Source organism: Hemibagrus wyckioides, linkage group LG28 (genome assembly GCF_019097595.1).
Source record: "Hemibagrus wyckioides isolate EC202008001 linkage group LG28, SWU_Hwy_1.0, whole genome shotgun sequence".
Classification (NCBI taxonomy): domain Eukaryota; kingdom Metazoa; phylum Chordata; class Actinopteri; order Siluriformes; family Bagridae; genus Hemibagrus; species Hemibagrus wyckioides.
Window position 1 is genome coordinate 5,997,024 of NC_080737.1, and position 14,111 is coordinate 6,011,134.

The 14,111-nt window shown below is 33.9% G+C and overlaps 1 protein-coding gene across 2 annotated transcripts in view; it reads left to right on the forward strand.

Annotated features, from left to right (window-relative positions):
* LOC131348230 (uncharacterized) overlaps positions 1-12,634 on the forward strand; it is a 13,949-nt gene extending 1,315 nt beyond the window's left edge. The window contains exons 2-15 of one of the 2 annotated variants that reach the window (XM_058382987.1): positions 154-293; positions 2,188-3,843; positions 4,376-4,570; positions 4,667-4,839; positions 5,174-5,219; positions 5,350-6,368; positions 8,197-8,230; positions 8,534-8,770; positions 8,960-9,147; positions 9,301-9,334; positions 9,865-10,104; positions 10,335-10,528; positions 10,967-11,010; positions 11,481-12,634. In XM_058382987.1, coding sequence (XP_058238970.1) covers positions 194-293; positions 2,188-3,843; positions 4,376-4,570; positions 4,667-4,839; positions 5,174-5,219; positions 5,350-6,368; positions 8,197-8,230; positions 8,534-8,770; positions 8,960-9,147; positions 9,301-9,334; positions 9,865-10,104; positions 10,335-10,528; positions 10,967-10,984 — 4,134 coding nt within the window. In that variant the 5' untranslated portion in view covers positions 154-193 and the 3' untranslated portion in view covers positions 10,985-11,010; positions 11,481-12,634. The remainder of the gene's footprint in view (positions 1-153; positions 294-2,187; positions 3,844-4,375; positions 4,571-4,666; positions 4,840-5,173; positions 5,220-5,349; positions 6,369-8,196; positions 8,231-8,533; positions 8,771-8,959; positions 9,148-9,300; positions 9,335-9,864; positions 10,105-10,334; positions 10,529-10,966; positions 11,011-11,480) is intronic. The other variant, XM_058382986.1, reaches the window with a different exon arrangement.
* Positions 12,635-14,111: the final 1,477 nt, after the last annotated feature.

Sequence of the window (14,111 nt, forward strand, 5' to 3'; positions counted from 1 at the left end):
AGTGACTGAAGGTTTATTTTTCTCTGTCATTGCATAAGCAGCATTAAAGTGTAAAAGAATACACAGGCAAGAAAAAATTCTGATTCAAATTTGTTGTTCATTTGCATTGTCTCAATTAATTCTCGCTTTTCTTATAAATTTGGCATTTTAAAGGTTGATTTGAAGTTAAGTCAAATGCTCAGCATCTTCGAACATGGATTTTGTAAAAGAAAATGTGATAGAAACTCCAGCACTGGGAAGGCCGTTTCAACTAGGAATGCTATACAACTGCAGAAACCATGCAATAGTAAAAGGTATAACAATTTTTAATTATTTGACTCAGCTCTCTGTTTTAGTGAATATACACCTGCTCCTTATGAAACATTTTTAACATTGTAAACTACATTTGCATATGTACACTACTAGTCAAAAGTTTTTGGACACTGAGGAATTTTGATGTTTTATTTTCAAGAAACAACATAATACCATTACAATCACTGGATATGCATTCATACCAACAATAATATACAGAAGATAAAAATTTAAGAACAAAAATACATATTTTGTCTAACAAAAAGCGTAGATTTTAGACTCTTTAAAATCTGCTGCCTTTTGCAGCTATAACTGCCAAACAAATTCTAGGCATTCTATCAAGAAGGGATTCTAAAAATTGTTCTGAAAGTTCACTCCAGAACTGATGAAGAAGTGTCCACAGATGCTCAGCACTGGTTGGTTGTCTGGCAAGTTTGAATAATACTAAATCGATAGGGTTAAGGTCCGGTGACTGTGGGGGCCATGTAATCATTTTCAGCTTTCCTTCTTGCTCTTTTTTCTTCAAATTGTTCTGGCAAAGCTCTGGTCAATTTAGATGCATGTTTTGGATCATTGTCCTGTTGTAGCATGAAGGACTGTTGAAATAGTCTCAAGGTATGGCATGTCTATGGAGAATACTATTGTAACACTCTTTGTTGAGATTTCCGGTCACCCTATATTGTCAGCAACCAGTCACCAACTCTAGAGCCCACAAATCACCACAATATCACAACAGTTCTGCATCCATGCTTGACAGATGGTACTACACAATCTGGTATCATCTTCTCACCAGTTCTGTGATGCACGTAAAAATCTTCATTTAGAACAGGGATCCTCAAATCTGGCACGAGATCCACCTTCCTGCAGAGTTTAGCTCTAACCTTAATTAAACTCACCTGAGCATGCTAATCAGTGTCTTCAGGATCATCAGAAAATCACAGATAGAGGAGTTTGATCAGGGTTGGAGCTAAACTCTGCAGTGGGTTGGCCCTCCAGGGAAAGATTTGAGGAACCCTAGTTTAGAACAAAAAATACCAAACGTTGATTCATCAGACCACAAGACATTTCTCCAGTGAGAAACAGTCCAATTTTTGTGTTCCAAAGAAATATTTGCGCTCTCAGCAGGGGTTTCTTGGCAGCTTCATGCCCCATCAAGCCAGCTTCCTGAAGTCTCCCCTGCACTGCTGAAGTTGACACTGGCATAGCTTTAGTTGCAATAAGCTATGCTGTGATTTCTGGTGCACTTACAGTAGCTTGACAAAACTGGAGACTCTTATAAACTTCTCCTCTGATTTTGTTGTTGTTAAGGTCTTTCTTTTCCAGTCATCATTCTGTTTCTGCATACCTCTTAATGGTGTATGCTACAGTACTCACTGGTATTTTAAGTTTCTGGGCAATTTTTCTGCAGGAAATGCCTCCTGTGGTTGCCACTGGATGTTATAAAAACATGCAAAGATGACCCTAACCTGGGGTAAAACAGACCAACTATTTGAAAAACTGTTAAGCCATAATTCAATCCAGCTGGACAGCACAGCCAGTCAACTGTGACTGAGACACTTTACTTTTATAGCATTATACTGTACCAGTATACAGGTATATAAGTACTGCAGTCATTTACAAATGAATCGTTGGAAAAGTTCAAGAATTATGCTGTAATTTCATTTCAAAAAGCAGATGAAAAATGTTTTGTTGTGTTGTAGTAAAATATATGAATTATATTAATATATTTCTTATTTTCAGCACAATATTGGCAAAATGTAATATATATGAAAAACATGGGGTGTCAAAAAACTTTTGACTGGTAATGTATATATATATATATATATATATATATATATATATATATATATATATATATTTATATATATATATATATATATATATTATTTCTAACAGAATCGCTTTGGGATCAAGAGCAGCTGCTGCATGACAAAGATGTTCGTTCGCAACATAGCACAGAGTTCACATATACATCTTCAGACACAATTGAGGAAAAATCAAAGCAGCTGAAAGTTGATGCTGAACTGAAACTGAGTATTTTGGGAGGAACTGTCAATCTTAGTGGTGCAGCCAGATATTTCAATGACACCAAAAAGTCATTCATACAACAAAGGTTGACGCTGAACTACAGAACAACCAGCAGATTCGAGCAGTTAACTATGAGCCATCTGGCACAAGGAAAAATGGGCCACTGTGAGGTATTCGATAATAATATAGCAACACATGTTGTTATAGCAGTTCTATATGGAGCGGATGCCTACTTTGTATTTGATAAAAAGGTGAATTTGTCTGAGGACACAACAACTGTACATGCAGAACGAAAGAGTGCAGCTGAAAGCCTAAAAAGCTTAGCTGAGCTACAGGTAGAGTTAACCATGAATGAAAATGAAAAGGCTGAAATGAAACAACCGACTTGTACATTTTATGGTGATTTCAAGTTGCCTTCTAATCCAACAACTTTTGAAGAAGCTGTGAAGGTTTACAAAGATCTTCCAAAGATGCTTGGAGAAAATGGAGAACATGCAGTTCCAGTTAAAGTGTGGCTTTATCCTCTGGTTAAACTGGACTCAAGAGCAGCCAAACTTCAAAGACACATCTCTACACATCTCATTAGAGCTGTGGAATCCGTGATTGAGAATTTAAATGAAACATCAATGAAATGTGGTGACCTGATGGAAGACACAGTGGCAAAAACATTCAACACATTTTACAATCAAGTTCAGGACTTTCAGAAATGCTGCAATGAGTACAAGCAAGAATTCACACAAAAACTAGGGTTCGTCCTGCGAAAAATGTGTGGAGATGAAACAGATATAGAAATCCTAAGTGAACTTCTAGAAGCCCATGAGAAAACTCATTTTAATAGCCGTGATCTTCAGCAGTGGATAACAGTGAAAGAAAAAGAATACAACCAAAAGAAAGCACTGCTAAAAATGCTCAAGGAACTTGGAGCAGAAGTGGATGCTGACAGAGACAAATATCTATCAGACTTCAATGTGGAGAATTTGGTTTCTTACACTTTTCCTTGTCAGGGAAAATCATGGAACCCTGAGGAGCTCATGTGCATGAAGAAAAATTTGAAACTGTTTAAGGGTTTGATCACTTCAAATAAGAATAAATCCACTAAGTTTATTGTAGAGAGTGTGCCTCAAACACCAGATAAACCCTGTTCCTGGATCCTAATGTATGAAAATAGATGCAGTGAAGCTACCTGTTTTGTTCCTCCATCAAAGCCGGCATGTCCAATCATTGAACGTGTCACAGATAACAGCATAACAGTACAGCTGAGGTCTTCATGTGCTGCTACACTGAAGAGGCAACTACTTTACAAAATGAAACAAGAGATTGACTGGAAATCTCAGACTGTCACTGAAGATAGAGTTACACTGACAAATCTTAAAGAAGGCACTGATTATGAAATAAAATGTGCAGCAGTAGGAACAATGGACTACACCGTTGAAAGTGACATAACTGTTACAACTACACACTCTGTGGTAAAAAGGCAGATGGTCCTAAAAGCAACTGAAAGTGAATCAACCCAGCAGGTGATTGGTAAGTACAAAAAGTCTTCTGAAAAATTTACTGAAATTTATATGAACATTTAGGTACAACAGTCAACTGTTTAATGGAGTAAATTCTTTGACTGTTCTCCATAAAAAACCCTGAATAAATGTATTATGCTTCAAAAGGCCTTAATGTTGATCTTTGGCTTTTGGCATTACATTAAAATGTACAGTTTGGCTTCAACAAACATTTGTCCTGATTTGGTCAGTTCTGTTACATTATTTTAGAAAGTTGTAAAATATGGTGTGAGAATTCATAATGATATTTGTCCCTTTGGATGAAAAGCTGTAAATCTCAATTTTGGCAGTTGGAAAAAACAAATGAATTTTGTTTATTATGGATTATTTACCAGTGAATATTATTAAAGTGTATTAATAATACAAAAAAAAAAAAAAATTAAAAATTAAAAATTTAATTGTAGTCAGTATTAGATCTAAATTGTCCACTTCATCTGTTGACAATTAAAACATTGAGAATATATAAATAATAAAAAATATTTATATTGGCTGTTTGTTCACAGATATAAAGTTTTGGCTTTTTTTATCTGGAAATACACTGAATTCCCACAAGCACTTCGTAGCTCGGCTTAAACAGCAAGTTCGCCTGCAGGAGGTGTTTACAGTGGATGAGTGTGATTTCATTCTGGGTTTCATTCTTGTGTCACGAGCTGGAACTGACATTGAAGTAGCAATGAAAAAGCTACACAGTGTTTCAGGTATTCACAAAATATTCTTTAAAATATTGCATTATGTATGTGGAATTACTTTTGCATATAGTAAATAAGTGTTTTTTTATTTTTTGTATTTTACAGACACCAAACCTGCAGTCCTGGTGGTGCTCCATCACACGTTAGATCCAGAGTATGTTGTACCAGACAGCAGCAAAGCTGTAAACAGAGAGAATATGTTAGCAGTCGACTGTCTCTTGGGGATACTGCAGTGTCTGAAGTATAATGAATCACTGGCCAAAACATCACAATATCTGGTATATTTTTCAAATTAAGCAAATATTATTTTTCAGGTTGCTTCATGCTCAACCACAATTCATGTTGAAGTTGATGCCAGCTGTGGTTTTAATGTATATTACCAAAAATATAAAGAATTTATGTTATAGAAATTCTGTATATAAATAACAGAATTTATAATGTTATAATCATATAAGATTATATAATAATAATAACATTAATAATAATAATAATAATAATAATAATAACCATCATCATCATCATCATCATCATTATTATTATTATTATAATTATGTCTTGTTTCCTTACACGCACAAAGAACCTGTAAATTAAATTCTTCTGCTATTTTAACAGGAGAAAGAACTACATATGAAACTGAAAACGGAAGGTGTAAGGTCAGGTGAGTGTGAGAGATTTTGTTTCTTATAGAAAAGTTACCCAAACTAGTAATATAAAAAAGGCAGTCAATAAATCAGTCTTTTTGTGTGTGTGTGTGTGTGTGTGTGTGTGTGTGTGTGTGTTTTGTAAAGAACCTAGAAACAGAGCAAGAAGCAGTGAAGAGAAAGATGAAGGACTTGAAGATAGTATAATCTTCTCTGGTTGCATATTTCTGATGAATGAGGCACAGGAAAGCAAGAAAACATTAACTAAGGAAAATAAACAGGATTTAAGGGATTTACAAAAATGTTTTAAGACTGAGCTGCAAAACAAGAACAAACAACTACAGGAGATGATGATCATAGTGGAGCAAAAGAAAACTGAGTTTAAAGAGAAAGAGAGTCTTCTAAACAAAAACACACAAACACTTCAGATGACACTGGAAAAAAAGAACAAAAAGCTTAGAGAAGTAAAAGAAGAATTGAGAAAAACAAATATGACTTTAGAAAAGAATCAGACACAGTCGAAAGACAAAGAGAGACGACTGGAGAGTGTGGTGAAAGAACTGGAAACCAGTAAAAACAAACTAACAGAAAGAGATGGACAGCTTCAGGAGAAAGACAGACTTCTGACAGAAAATACACAAACACTGCAGATGAAAGACGAGACACTGGAAGAGAAGGAGACACTGCTCAAACAGACAAGAGCTGAACTGGACACAACAATGAAGGAATTAGAAGACAGTCAGAGACACATGGAGGAGAAAAACACACAACTAGAGAATCTGAACAAAATGCTGACAGAAAATACAGAAACACTAAAGAAGAAGGACAACAAACTGGAGGAGAAGGAAAAACAGATCAAAGAGATAGAAGAAGAATTGAGAAAAACAAATAGGACGTTAAAAAAGAATCAGACACAGATGAAAGACACAGAGAGACAACTGGAGAGTGTGGTGAAAGAACTGGAAACCAGTACAAATATACTAGAAACACTGGGACAGAAGCAGAGACAACTACAGGAGATGATGATCATAGTGGAGCAACAGAAAACTGAGTTGGCAGAAAAAAACAAAGAGCTTGAAGAGAAACATTTTCTTCTGAAAGAGTATTCACAAATACTTCAGATGAAGGACAAGACACTGGAAGAGAAGGAGAAACAACTCAAAAAGGTAAAAAAAAGAATTGAGAAAAATGAAGACATTAGAAATGACACACTGCTTAGAGAGGTAAATGTGATTAGGAAAAATCAAATATAAAATAATAATAATAATAATAATAATAATAATAATAATAATGTACTGTGAAACAATATAACATAAAATGATGATGCAAAGAAATTCACTGCAGTACAAAATCAGTTAGTGCCAACATTTAGACCAGAAACAAACTAATGAATTATAATTATAATATTGATAAGAAACTATGCTCTCATTTAAATGCCATAGCTTTAAATAATTTGTTTTAAGACGCTTTTTAATATAGTTTCGTGAGCCTAACTGCTTAGTGTCATATAAAAGTAATTAGTTTTTACTAACACACTAAACAGATTATATAGCTATCCGTAATAACAAAGTAGGAGTCAGGGTCAAAAACATAAAACGTCTAAAAAAACGGAAGCCTTCTTTGAATTGTCTGATTAAATCTTTTAAAATTGTATGAAAAAAAAATCTATATATTTATATACTATATTATAGTATGTTTCAATATGTTAGATAGATTTTGCCATAAAGAATATTATATGAAGACTTAAGTGAAAAGAATGCAATAGAAAATAAGGAACTTACAGTGTTTTTACCTTTTATTTGTTTGTCAGTTTGTTTACACATTTTTAAAGTAAAATCTTTCATAAATTTTTTTTTTTGCTTTATTAAAAAAATTCTTTCAAGCATTCAGAAACATTCATCTCATTTGCAAAACAAAATTGCCAAAATTAAAGCATCTTTAGCACTTTGCTTAAATTAAAAAGATTTCCACTCGACCATTAAATGTACATTTTATATTAAAAAACAAACAGCATTTCATGTGCGTTTTTATACATTAAACATAATTTACACATTTCCAGTAAATGATGAAAGCACATTATAAACATTCCAGTGCAAAGTTGTTGTTTTTTTGTTTGTTTTTTTTGCACTGTGTCGGTTTACACCTGCTTTACTTACAAATTAGTTGTTTTTACAGGTTGAGCTGAAGTTGAATATTAAATGTTCATCATCAGTGTCAGCCTCTTCAAACATGGTCACTGTACAATAAGATATAATTGAAACTGCAGTGCACTACAGAATAACCAGCAGATTTGAGCAGTTAACTATGAACCATCTGGCACAAGGACAAATGAGCCACCATGAGGTATTTGATCATGATGTAGCAACCCATGTGGTTATAGCAGTTCTCTATGGAGCAGATGCCTACTTTGTGTTTCATATAAAGGTGAATTTGTCTGAGGACACAGATTAACAGGGAGGAGTAAAGGTGGTTGCTGAGAAGCTGAAAAACCCTTGTTTTGCTGGGGAAGTGAATTAAACCTGAATGAAAATGAGAAGGCTGAAAAGAAACTTCACTGAATTGAATTGTATATTTTATGGTGTTTTTTTTAAGTTGCTCTCTAATCCATCAACTTTTGAAGATGCTGTGAAGGTTTACAAAGATCTTCCGAAGATGCTTGGAGAAAATGGAGAACATGCAGTTCCAGTTAAAGTGTGGCTTTATCCTCTGGTTAAACTGGACTCAAGAGCAGTGTGGTGTAGTGATGGTCTTCCATCAGGTCACCACACCAAATGTGGTGACCTGATGGAAGACACAGTGGCAAAAGCATTCGACACATTTCATGATCGAGTTCAGGACTTTCAGAAATTGTCTGTTCCATAATTCTGATTCTCAATGCAGTGTTCATATATACAGTAAACGTAATAGTTTTAGCTCTGAAAATAACAGCTGAAAGATGTGTGAAAGTATCAGTAGTGATCTTGCTCAAATTGACCTAGAATATATATTTTACAGGGTATTTTGAACAAGTCACCAAGTCAACATCAAAGTAAGTGACATTTTTACAGGCAGTTTATTATGTACAGTGGAACACCATCACACATTTAGCATAGTTTTTGTGGGTTTTTTTTTCTTGGTTTCTTGAGACTCTTAAACTTGTAGAAATGTAGAAATCATGTATTTATTTATACTGAAAATAAAAGGAGGTGGGGTTATTTCATTTATTTAAAGCTTTTTCAATTTGCTGAAACAGGCAGTACAGTTAAATAGTCCCAGGAATCAATTATATTATGCTCTGGTGACTGAGGATTTGATGTTTTTCTTCATTCTGCAATTTCTTTCTTTCTTTCAGAGTACAAGCATATTGTCGCGCAGAAGATGAAGCATCCTCCTCTAACATACTTTACTCTAAAAACTGGGAGGACATTAGGCTATGATGTGGACATAGAGAGGAAACTTCAGGAAGGAACAGGTCTGCAGAAAGTGATGAATTTGGAAGAGTCTGATTTCATTCTGGTTTTCTGCCCTGTTGTTTCTCAAGCTGGAACTGACATTGAAGCAGCAGTGAAGGAGCTCAGTACCCAAGCAGGTAAAACACTCATTATTCCAATAAAGTCCTGGTATTTAACATATATGCGGAATGAAGAGTGAATAGTGCTATTAAACAGTAGTCTAAACTGGATTATTGTCTCTTTTGCTAATTCAAGTAAATTTTACAGTAACTGAATAACTGATGCAGAAATCATAAAGCCACTAACTCATATGTCTTTCTCAAAAGGTCACAAACCTGCAGTTCTGGTGGTGCTTCATCATACATTTAATCCAGAGCTTATTGTACCAGACAGCAGCAGATGTGTAAAGAGAGAGTATACAATCACAGTCGACTGTCTGTTCCATGAAGATCAAGGATTACTGACATGTTGTAAAAACCATGAAGCACTGTACAAAGTTATAAACTGGATTGAGGTGAGGATTTTTATTTATTTATTTTTAAATCATGGAGAGTTTTATATTTTACAATAAATAAATAAATAAATAAATAAATAAATAAATAAATAAGGAAATCTTTACATTTTAAAATGGCAAAAACAGTTAAAGTTCTAACAATATATTCTACAGGACATTTCAGAAAGGATACCAAGGAAAAGTCAAAGTAAGTCACATTGTAACACACAGTAGGGTATAATACCACCACACATTTATTTTATTTAGTGCTTTATCAAATTTGATCTTTTTTTATTAGCTTCATGAAATACGAGTGGATACTTTAATTCCTCAATAACACTATGTAACAAATCTTTACTTTTTTCTTGTTCCTGGGAAGTAAGTGTTATTTCCCCCTTTCTTTGTAACCCAAATGAAGAGAAAAAAAACATCTTAGCCATGAAAGTTTGGGTTAGTTTTAGACAGTTTTTTTTTTTAAGTAAAATTTAGTAATTTTGAGGTTTTCATTCTGTTAAAAGCCCAAACCCAAACTTCAAGGGGCTTAATGGCTATTTTTTTTAAATCATTTTCCATCAAGAGTAATTGGAAAATGTCATTCACTACCCAGGAACAAAAGTCGTGTTACATAGTGTAATTAGATTGAATCATGCAAAACAGTTAAAATAGTCCCAGGAATCATTTCTGTTTTGCTATGGTGACTGATTATTTGGTGTTTCTTTGCAATTTATGCTCATTTAGATCAGGACCATCCTGCTAGGCAGATGATGAAGGGTCCTCACCTAAAATACTTCACTTTAGTAACTGGAAAGACATTAGGACACCATGTGGAAATAGAGATGAAACTTCAGAAAGTGATACCACATCTGCAGAAGGTGATGAATTTGGAAGAGACAGATTTTATTTTGGTTTTCTGCCCTGTTGTTTCTAAAGCTGGAACTGACATTGAAGCAGCAGTAAAGATGCTCATTACCCAAGCAGGTAAAGCACTCATTATTCCAATAAATAAATGAAATTTACAAATATCTTCAGGCATAAAATTTTAAGGATGAAAAAGAATTGTGAGGATGAGAAAATAAAGAGAAAGATTAAACAATTAAAGAAAATATGACATAATCCTATAAATCTTTGTTTTCATTAACCTTCTATATTTGCCCAAAGTTAAGAAATGCTTTTTTATTTCACTAAACTCGAATGTTTCCCATCAAAAGGTAACAAACCTGCAGTTCTGGTGGTGCTTCATCACACGTTTAATCCAGAGCTTATTGTACCAGACAGCAGCAGATCTGTAAAGAGATGGAATATGATCACAGTCGACTGTCTGTTCCATGAAGATCAGGGATTACTGACATGTAGTAAAAACCATGAAGCACTGTCCAAAGTAACAAACTGGCTGCATCCTGAGGTGAGGTTTCTCAACACACAATAGAGCCTCTTTTTTTTTTTTTTTTTTTAAATTACCGACTTTACTCTTAGTCAAAAGATATATTTTTGTGGTCACAACTTGTGATCATTACTTAAAATATTGTGAAATATCATACTCAGCAAACAGTCTTCATTATTTGGTGTGAATAGGTAAAAAAAAACTTGCTGTTGAGGCAACATTACTATCTCTAGTGTAGCGAGATGTGTCATTTCTAGGAGGAAATGTCATCTCCATGCTTATCTTCCTTCGGCCACAATATACCTACTCAGCCGACAGATACAGAAGCAAATACAGAAGTGGTTTATGGACACAAAATATATGTATTTAAAATATATGTAAAAAATCACCCACAGTTGATGGGGTTTGTTTGTTATACCACAGGTTTTAGTGTTCATCCCTTTTTTGTGTGTTTTGCAGGTTGATAAAAGATCCTGAAACAAATGACAAATTCGACACACTCAGTGAGTATGATGAGTTTTTAATTCATTTAATTTAAGTTAAATGAACCTGGGCATTATGCTGGTGAGAAACACCTGGATCTTCTCTGACAGCTACTGATAAACATAAGTACATAACATTTTAATGACTATGAATTTTGATTTATTCCAAAATAAAGCGGCCAGGGGGCTGGACTGGCTCAAAGACATTAGGTTTTGTAACTACTTATAAAAATAAAAAAGAATATCTATCTATCTATCTATCTATCTATCTATCTATCTATCTATCTATCTATCTATCTATCTATCTATCTATCTATCTATCTATCTATCTAGCTTCTTATAATAAATAATCATATAGTAAATATAAAAAAGTGAGATGAAAATGATATTATTGCGTGAATGTAAAAATAAGCAGTAGAGTAAAAAAAGACAAAATATTAAACATTTGCTTTAGATGTGACATTGATTTTTATTTGTATTTATTTAAACAGAGACAGACATGGCTCGGGGGTAGTAAAATGCCCAGGTCTCTAGTGCATCCTTTATATTTGGGAATGATTAAGAACACTTCCGGGTTCCTGATTGTTGCTGTTTTCATGATTAGTGGAACTGTAGGGGGAAAGTCCACACAGGGACAAAGGTACACAAAAATAAACCCACTGACAACAATATGTATATCTGAGGCTACAATTACATTTTTTCCACCTCCAAAGTTGCATTTGGCTCTTATATGAGTATTTGAAAGTTACAGCTTTGACTAAATACACAAAGTACTAAATACACAAAATGTGGTTAACTGTCATCCATGTGAATGATACTAGATGTTTTTTGGTTTTGTTTTTAATCAGTATTTTACTTCCAGTCTGTAACTGTGTAAGTCAGTCATCTGTCCGTCACTGAAAATAAAGAAAGAAGTGTGAGTGTGAGAAGGTAGTTTTCACACATTATCTTTGAAAAACACTGCTGTAGATTTTATTTTACTGGTTGTATTATTTTTTAAGTTGAAGTTGTGAAAAGTGTATATATTTTCTGTAATGAAATTTACATCTGCTACTAAATTTCATTCTTTCAAATTTCTGTTGTTTAACATCTGCAGCTCATGACCACAGAGGTGACCAGATGCAGATGCAGCCTTTTCTAAAACATTTTACTCTTGCACTTGGAAGCCCATTTGGACTTTGTGAGGGTATAGAGCAGAAATTTCAGGAACTAATACCAGGTCTGCAGAATGTACAGAAGCCAGAGGACTGTGATTTCATTATGGCTTTCTGCCCTGATGTTGACAATGAAACATCTTCTCAAGATCTTGTGGAGAAGAACTGACCAACCTACTACCCATACACATAATTGAAATAAATCACCATTATGTTTAGAACTTGTAATATTTTATTATGTAAAACTGACTTACCCGTGTTATGATTTACATTTATATAATGATCTACACTTACTCCATGTGTACTGTTTATTGGTGGCTCTCTCTGTTCTTTCTACAATGTATGACCATGTAATGTATTTTATGATAAATATAAGGAATACATGAAATATAGAATAATAATAAAAAAGGAGAGTATTATGATTTTATGCAATTACATATATTAATTAGGTAAAATAAATATTAAATATATTAAGTATTAATGAAACACTAGGGGGCATACTGCTATATTAATGGCAGGTGGTATGATGCAGTGTGATGGGAAACAGAGTTACTGTTAGTATCACTCTGTTTTCTTACTTCCTTCTCCTATACCACAGCAACTGGTCATCACTAACAATTTTAACTAAGGAATCAATAAAACAGTCTAATTATTGCCTGTTATTCTGTAAAAAACACTAAATGTTCTTATAGCAGCTTGTAGCAGCTAGTGAAAGTTGTTCCAGCAACTGTTTTGTGTCTCTTGAAATTAAAAACACAAACTAGTTCATAAAATCCTGAAAGCACACAGTCCTGAAGAAAAGTAAATTTTTACCATAGAAAAACATTTTTAAAAATTGTTTATTTGCAGTTTCTGTGGAAAACAAAAATAAAAAGGGGCGATAATATACACCATGCAAACCGAACAAGAGCCTCTAACCAATCAGATACGAAAATCCAACAGTTCAGTGGAGTATTTTTTGTATTTTTTTTTCCTCATATAACTACGATGGCCGAGTACTGCAAAAGAAAATAACAATCAGAAAACATAGCAACAATTCAGACAAACTGGTAAAGGTAGGTATAGTTTGCGAATGGAATTCTTACCACTGAGTGGACGAGACGTCTGTCACTCAAGACATACAAGAAGTAGGAAATCGAACTTTATTTCTTGTGCATGTGTGGAGTTCTGCGTTCACTTTGAACCACTTTTTCGATAGTGCAACTCAGGGGCGTATCTAGGATTTGAAAACATCAGGGGCTAATTAGGGAGAGGGGGTAAGCAAGAATAACACGTTTTGTAAGGACATTTTTATGTAATATTGTTTAATAATAAACACAAATTAACACAAACAGTATGCAACTTTAGAAAATTGCATTTAATCTTTTTTTCTGACTCCTCCCATCATTTCAGAATCTTGCTACTAAAAAAGGAGTTCATTAAATTCATTATATTTTCTCACACAGGTATACCATGCAATATTATCTCTTTTACAGCTTGTGTGTGAAGTAGTGCCGTGTAGATCCTTTATTATTATTATTATTTTACAGTAATCTATATTTCACTTCATATTTATTGCACCTCTTATTTCATTCCTGATTCATGCTGCCACTACTGTATGAATTATTCTTTGTTTATTTTTTTAAAAATTTTTTCCAGCTTCTCTTCTCTTCTCTTCTCTTCTCTTCTCTTCTCTTCTCTTCTCTTCTCTTCTCTTCTCTTCTCTTCTCTTCTCTTCTCTTCTCTTCTTGTTCTCTCATCTCTCACCTATCTCACTGCTTGTATCTTGTCTACTTCATGCTCTTGGTGACTTTTCTATCCTATTTCTTTGAGGGTGGAATCATCAGAGAGTATCTCAGAGACTTGACTTGAGCAAAACGGTCAATCGCCATACTAGTATTTCTAGTGCTGAGAATTCCTTTATCAATAGACAGAACAGCCGAATGATGGAGTCTGTTCTGGTCCATTGTTCACCTAAGTCATGTCTGT